At 34.3% G+C, this 7,841-nt stretch overlaps 1 protein-coding gene across 2 annotated transcripts in view; it reads right to left on the bottom strand.

Moving 5' to 3' along the window:
- The window catches only part of LOC144469779 (peroxidase), a 48,437-nt gene continuing 40,596 nt past the window's right edge, over nt 1-7,841 (bottom strand). For both annotated transcript variants that reach the window (XM_078180398.1, XM_078180399.1), the window contains 8 exons: nt 5,904-6,099; nt 4,946-5,143; nt 4,009-4,156; nt 3,169-3,325; nt 2,181-2,351; nt 1,390-1,588; nt 306-411; nt 1-223 (listed from right to left, as the gene is read on the bottom strand). In XM_078180398.1, the coding sequence (XP_078036524.1) occupies nt 109-223; nt 306-411; nt 1,390-1,588; nt 2,181-2,351; nt 3,169-3,325; nt 4,009-4,156; nt 4,946-5,143; nt 5,904-6,099 (1,290 nt within the window). In that variant the 3' untranslated portion in view covers nt 1-108. The remainder of the gene's footprint in view (nt 224-305; nt 412-1,389; nt 1,589-2,180; nt 2,352-3,168; nt 3,326-4,008; nt 4,157-4,945; nt 5,144-5,903; nt 6,100-7,841) is intronic.

Here is a 7,841-nt window from a genome sequence, read left to right as displayed (position 1 = left end):
ATAACGCATCTTACAGTTACAATAATTATAGTCATATCTACATTTAATTATATCTGGTAATCTCTCAATAAGTTAAACAATTTCCTTAGCTCCGACGGTCGATCGTATTCATTTTTTGAATTGCGGAAATTGCAATTGTTGATGAGTTGCTATTTCCGGCGCGTAATCTTTCCATAACGAGAGATCCACTGCCGGAATGTTCGCGCAGCTCGTGATTGGATTTCTGAAACGAGTAAAAATTCGCGGTCGAGTGACACTGCGTTGTTTGTAGCGTATTTTTCAGGTTAGCCGGAGGTGAAACTTACTTGGGCGACACTTGCTCGAATCCTCTCGGCTGCATCTGACGAATGTGGTCCCCGTTATCGCAGAATAATCTGGATATACTGGCCTTGCGTATTTCATTTAATTGTTCTGGAAAATCACGTGGCACAGATTTACAAATGATCTGATCGTTACATTTTATACGATATTATTTCTTTCGCGACACTGTCCATTTGAATTTCTTCGTTTTTAAATTAAAGCAGTAAATTAATTAAATAAATTCTTTCATTACGGTTCTCAAAATTTTAAAGGTACATTTAGGCGACATGCTTGCCGAAAAGAATTAAGAATATAAGAAAATAATATTATTAAAATATTAGTAAATTAGTATAAATATTAATAAAATCTGTTAACATAGATCGTGTCAAAGATTAATTTCATTTTTCTACAATTTTCTTAGTTTTATTCTATTTTCTTATTAATTTTTATTTATCGCGTGCACTGAATAAGACTATACTGCAGTATATGTTACGTGCTTCATTGTAATATTTACCTGTAGCTTAATAAGATGTATATTTATTAAAGTAACAAATTTTATTCATATGTCAATGTAAGTTGAATGTTAATATGTGAAGCTTGTTAAATTTTGTTCGTAAATATATATTTAATAAATTTGTCCCGTTGGACTTTTAATATAAATCTGAATAAAGCAAGCCTTCATTATTTAAGCTAGCAAGTCTTCATTTGAGCATTTAGGCTAGCAAGTCGCCAACCGAGAATTTAGGCTAGCAGTTCGTCGTTAGAGTATTTAGGCTTCCGCGACCAGAATTGGTATTAAAATTCATGGCTTCCGGATGGATGCCGCGTAGTGCTGACGTTTTCGCATGCGTTTGCATTTTCAGAGGTACGGAGCTCTGACACCGGTACTATTGTTACCACATAGCTCTTCAGAGTCTTCCGCGTTCAATAAAAATGTTTTCAATCGAAAATTACGATATCGAAAGAATTAACCTAATGTTAATGACCTTCACCCTACGCATTAACTGCGTTCGAAATTCGCTAGCTCTATCGCCAATTTCGACGCAGAGAATCATTGAGATCCCGACGAAAGGGGACCGTGTTACTTACCTAAAGTAAACGCTAATTGATTGTCGCCTCGTTCGTACCAATAACGATCGCCCACTCGCGTTCGGTAAAATTGCCTAGTGAGGATACACAAAAATGTCGGGCCGGAAAGCGTGCCCGGCACGTGCGTCTCTAACGAGCCGCCGACAGTTAAATCGACGTCATCGGGACTGGCGTACAATAGGGACAGCTTCTCCACATTCTGCAAACAGTGCCGCGAGTTATCGAAACAGCCTCGGTTGCAGCATCAAGCAACAATTCCTAATAATATGATTATTCGAAAAGCAAATTGATGCGTCGCAAACGCTTCAATCTATCATACGAGTCGACACTTCGAAGTATAGTTTATGCTGTCACTCGCAAAATTTGCGGAACATCGAGGCATGTTATTAAAGCGATTTCCTCGTGGATGTTCCCCATTATTATTATATAACAAAAGAGTAGATTTTTCTTGAACTGCGAAGCAAAGTTCGTAGACCTTTTATCTGTTATTTCCAGTTCTATCTCGTCGATGCGTAATTGTCTTATGTAACGTTCATTAAATTGTAAGCGACTATTAAGCGTGGCATGAGTGACAGCTTAATTAGTCGTCTATGCGTATTCATGCAAAGTAAAAACGTCCGAGAACCAGAGAGATAAAAGTTGTACGAAAGTGTGGCACAAAAAGCTACTGGAATTCCGTTCTAAATTTCGTTTATAAATTGCGTTTGGCAGAGATTGCCACTCCTTGATAATTTCGATTGACGTTTGTTAGCGATCTTAATTTATTTCTGGCAAAACCTCTGTTCGCTTACCGCCGGCGAGATGTAATCAGTGAAATCCGCAAAGCTTTTTGCTCGCGGTAAACCGCAATAGGCGCGGAACTGATTGTACGACGCGAGACCATGGTCGCGGTTCCTTTGAATATCTATGGCTCGTAGATCCGATCCTAAGGGTTGCCCGTTTCTGAACAGGAATTGTGTAATCTGAAATCATTATTTTTTATACATTATTATATATACATATATAGTACATATTTCTATATTATTATATAGAAATTATTACTTATATTTCCTTAACTACTCCGTAATTATTCAGAAAATTAGAACAATTGTATATAGAAAAGTAGCGTGATTCTGCACCCTGATAATCGTGACATAACCTCGAAAATTCGAGGACCAACATAAAAAACTTTTATTTACATTACTTGGGACAAGTCATTTGTGTTAACATCCACCAAACCGAGGGTGTAGAATAGTGTTACGGTAATCTCAAATTTTAACCTTTTACATTCGAGGGCTCCAAAGCGAAGCTATTTAACCCTTTGTACTCGAGCAACGACTCTAAGGAACCATTAAAATTATTCTATCGCATTCCAAAATAATTCAAAATAGTATGTATAAAATATATTTTGTCACATAAAATGGAAATATTATAAGTCAGAAAAATTATTTTGGATTAAAGTATCAGTTAGTTAGTGAGTTAAAGTAGCTTCGAGTACAAAGGTTTGTACAAACGATTTATCTCTTGTTTTCATGTCGAAGTCCTCGAGTTCGGAAATAAATTTTAAATGGTTTCGGAGCCTTACATTCTTTCTGTTAAATAAATTAGTGTTAAAACAGTAAAAAAGTTACGATTTACTCAACATTATATTACTATGTTGTACTATCATACTATTAACATTATATTATGCTGATAGTATGATGTTCGGATTACAAGTTTCTAATGGACAGCTATTATTAGCATCGACGTATCTTAGGACTCTTCATTCGACAAAGAGAGCACAATAAATGTCTCACGTACTTCTGCGTCGAAGAACCGATCGCTGGCTTTTTCAGGCTGATAAGACATGCCCCTCGTCAGCCCGTCCATGTTGTCGTCTTCTTCGATGACGCCGGGTCTGTTCATATGGTCGCTCAGCCTCAATGATCCTCTCGTGAAACGTTGTTTAGTCACCAGACTGCAATGTTTACAGAAAAACCAAGCTTAAAGTCAGCGCCAACTTCTAATCATTTAACCCTTTACTCTCGAAGAATATTCTTTTAAAATATCTTTGCAAGATGAGCGAAATTTGGAGTCAAGATTGCACATCTATGTATTCACTTTTGATGCATAAGAAAATCATTTGTGTTAACCCTTTGCTCTCGAAGTCATTTCAACTGCAAATCTAAAGTAATTTTTCTGGTTTCTAGCAGCTCCATTTTATATAACAAAATTCATTCTATGCATATGAAATTGAGTCTCGTGACGCATATGAATTACACTTTTAATAATCTTTTCAATCGAACTTTTCACGATATCTATAAAAATCATTTTCGAAGCGTGTTACAACAATATTAATGGCGTCGGAATGTAGTAATTAAAAAGTGAAAAGGGCTAATAAATATTATTCTTGCCTCGTTTTTCAGTAACATTCTGGAATGAATTTCTCTTTCGTTACAATCTCTTCAAAATTAATAAATTATAAAAATTAGACTTTGGAGTAGAAAACAATATTTTTGTTATCACTCTAGCGCAAATTCCATTGCGATTAATTTAGATATCATCTTATAGATTTTAATATCACAAATATTATTGGATGTCATTATATGAAGATATCATCTTTTGATATTGTATTAACTATTAAGAATAATGGACGCTTACTTAAGAAAACCGGCGATTAGAGAGTGGAAATATCTGAAAGCTGCTGTCGAATGCTCGTTCAGAACGTTTCCATTCACGTTCGGATCGTAATCGTTCACGTAGTCGTCTGTCTCGTATAAAATTTTGTTTCCGTAAGTGTTCTGAATACCTGCGAGAAGAAACACAATAGATAATCATTTTTATCCCACATAAAACACGTTCGTCGACGCGTCGCCCATATCTGGGTGACAGGTATGCTTCTGTGGGTGGCCCCGTCACCCAAATATGGGTGACTGGTATGCTTCTATAGGGACCCTGGCATCCAAACATGGCTGACGATCTTCTTGTTCAAGTTAAATCAGATTTTATTTATTTCGGCAAATATAAAATATGCGAAATGAAAGTATTAAAAATTCACACATTTATATATTAAAAATAATAGTGTGTAAATTTTTATGTTATACATGTAACTACTGTATATGTATATTAAACTTTAGCGATCGGCGCTGGGCAACGAACGTGTCAAACCTTTGTTACTTACAAAATAGTTTACACGCTTCTTTACAATAATTAAAACGCTATCAATAAGAACAATAGTAATTTCGTATATAATCATAATCGTTGATTGTAAAGTTGTAAAATTGCTTAAACTAATTAATCATACATTGCCAAATGGTCAAAGTGACTTTTTACATATACATAGCTATTCTCTGATATATAAATATATTCTCTATATATAATATATTTATAAAAGTTATTCTAGTGTAAGTGAAAAATGACAGAATAACATTTATACTTGATGCGTTATTATTATAAATCACCATCGCGAGTCAAAGTACGGCAAAGGGTTAAGTGGATCCGCACGTGGTCGTTGCTCGACTTTAACGCGAGGCCTCGAAATTGCATTCCGTGCAGCGTGCGATCCGCGCGCGATGAATCCTGTATAACAATGTAATACCTAAGAATATCGGCAGCCATTCGTAATAGGAAATGTGCTGATGCTCGGCGATTACTATGCGCCGCGCCTCTTGGAAAATCGTTTCGTCTGTCCAGTGCGGATTTATGCCGGCCAAAGTATCCGCCACGCGATTATGCTCCCTGAGCAGTATTATTTGCAGCACGGCCAGTTGGGGGTTCTGATTGCTTCGTGTGTCGCCTGAGAAAATAGCAAACGTTTGTTTAATGCTTTATTATTGAATTGTGGATTTTTGTGCAAAGTGAACGTCATCTGCGTCGATCGCGCGGAGCGAAAATTAAATTAAATTAAATACATGCAGTCAGATAACATTATTCTATGAAGTCAGAATAGCATAATAATGTTTATGAATTTCTTAAATTTATTTAGAATTTTTTTTTAATTTATATGGTTTTTAAAGACTGTTGTGATAGCGTGTTAATGTTATCGCTATTTGGTAAAGCGTTGATCGCTGTTTTCACTTGTACAATACTGTACCTGTGGGATTAATAAAAACTTGTTAGTACAAAAATGCATTCAACAAACTAGTGCCTGGTAGTTACGCTTGTTACAAGTGGTTTAGATCTGATATTAGTCAGACCCCGGGTTAGCGTATCATCTATCAAATTCTCCACTTTGTGCGTATAATACAATCAAATGGCGTATATTACAAAAATAAAAAGAGAATGATCTACGAGTATAAGTAATGCGCCATGGAATTTAACTAACCCATTTTTAGTAGACATATATTCGACCTTTTACAATTTTTATAATTTTATTCAGTCTATGATGATTAGATCATTATATGATTATATCAGGTTGCAAGATCCATGTCTTTTTTCAGTAGTAATTGTTGTAACTGTTACATTTCACGTTAAGGATATATAAAAGGAATTCGCATTATTTTTAGATGAGATCCAGAGCTGTTATCTAGATCGTCGCAAACATTTTGTCAATTTACCAGTTTGATAGCAGACTTCCTCATGGCTCGTAGTGTCGCATTGTTGGCTCTTATTAGTTGATGCGGGTGGCCATTCTCTGCCATGTCGGACATCTACAGTGAGGCGACCTCCAACACCGGCTCTCAAGCTGGCTGCCACTTGATCACTGGATCCATACACCAAAGACAGATCCAGGTACTGTGTGACTATGGTCAACTGAAAATTAGATTAGTGTTAATGTCATATAGATAGTATTATGTGTTATTATTAGTATTAATGTCATACAGACAGTATTACGTATTATTATTAATATTAATGTCATATAGAGAGTGTTATGTATTATTAATAATATTAATGTCATATAGATAGTACTATGTATCATTAATAGTATTAATACTACGTGATTTATTTATCAACAAATGTTCCCCCGGGCTTACAAAGAATACCCAGGGGTATTACAATTCCACCGCTATATCGCGGACGCTAAAATCAGAAAAAATATATAACAAATAATAATCGTGCTTAACATATGTAGAAATATAAATTTGGCTAATATAATAAATAGATAAATAAATATAATCATATAGATATATATCATATAGATAGTACTATGTATTATTAAGAGTATTAATATCTTATAGATAGTATTATCATACAATAATTAGCCAAATACTTTTAATTTTTTCTAAAAATCTGATGTCTACTAACAACCAACACTTCACACTAATATTATATTTACAGCTCAGAACAGTGACCAACTATACTTCGGTCACAGTGGATTAGGCCAGTGTAGTCCAACATCAATTCCACAGCTTAGGAGACTCTACCCCTACTTCACCCATGTTGGTTTTTCCACTCTGTCTCCCTTAGTTCCCCCACTCTGTATCCATTAAGTCCCTTACTCTATATTTATTGCCCCTCTCATGCTATCTTTGCTAGCTGTTCAATTGTCTTTGGCTTTTCCCACTACTGCATCTTCCTTCGATCGAACTATACCTTAATCTATCAGAATACACTAAAAAATTGCAAACTCTGTGAACTGTTACTCATTCGACCACGGATAACTTGAATATTAATATTAGATATTCGAGAATGTCGATTTAAATAAAGATTATAGATTTCTTTATGCTATTGACTTGACTGTTATTTTTTAATTTTATTTGTGTATTTATTATGTATATATTATATATAATATTTATTATACTATATACTATACATAATATTTATTATAGTATATGGTACATTGTACATACTATATGGCAATATTAATTACACATGTAAATTATGGCAAGGAACTTCTCGTAATAATCGTACTTCTGTTACGTGAAATTATGGTGGCACGATTGATCTATGGATAATAAAAGACCCCATAAAATGTCTGCAATTCCAAGGTCACCCACATTTTGCCGTCGATGTCGTCGTTATCTGATGTTTATCATACGACGTTGTAAACGGCGTAAAGATACACGACCTGTAATATTAGGAACTTAAAGTGGCATAACTCTTTTATGTCCTTTCACGGTTTACGTTTACTACCATCATCTTTGCTCGAGATATTTCATGGCTGCTGAAAATAGCACGTATGCTAAGTGCGAATATGTTCTGCGACCAGTGGAGTTTAAATAATGGTGGTGGTATGCCAAACTAAATTTAATTAAAAATGTGATATTCTATTAATGTGTTATAATGTAATGTTGCATATAGTGTATATTATTTTGTGTAAATTGTGACTATACACATTATAGTATTATACCGTATATTTTATAATTATGTAATATAATATTAATATATTAATAGTAATATTAATATTCCATATTATATTATATAAATAAATATATATATATTAGATTAGTATATTATTATACATATTATATTAGTATATTATTATATACTTTCAACAAATTCCATCCAAATTTTAAATAATGAAGACTACACAAGCCCTGGAATAATTACAATCC

Source organism: Augochlora pura, chromosome 5 (genome assembly GCF_028453695.1).
Source record: "Augochlora pura isolate Apur16 chromosome 5, APUR_v2.2.1, whole genome shotgun sequence".
Lineage (NCBI taxonomy): Eukaryota > Metazoa > Arthropoda > Insecta > Hymenoptera > Halictidae > Augochlora > Augochlora pura.
Note: the sequence above shows the minus strand (reverse complement) of the source record. Positions and strands in the feature narration are given on the sequence as shown.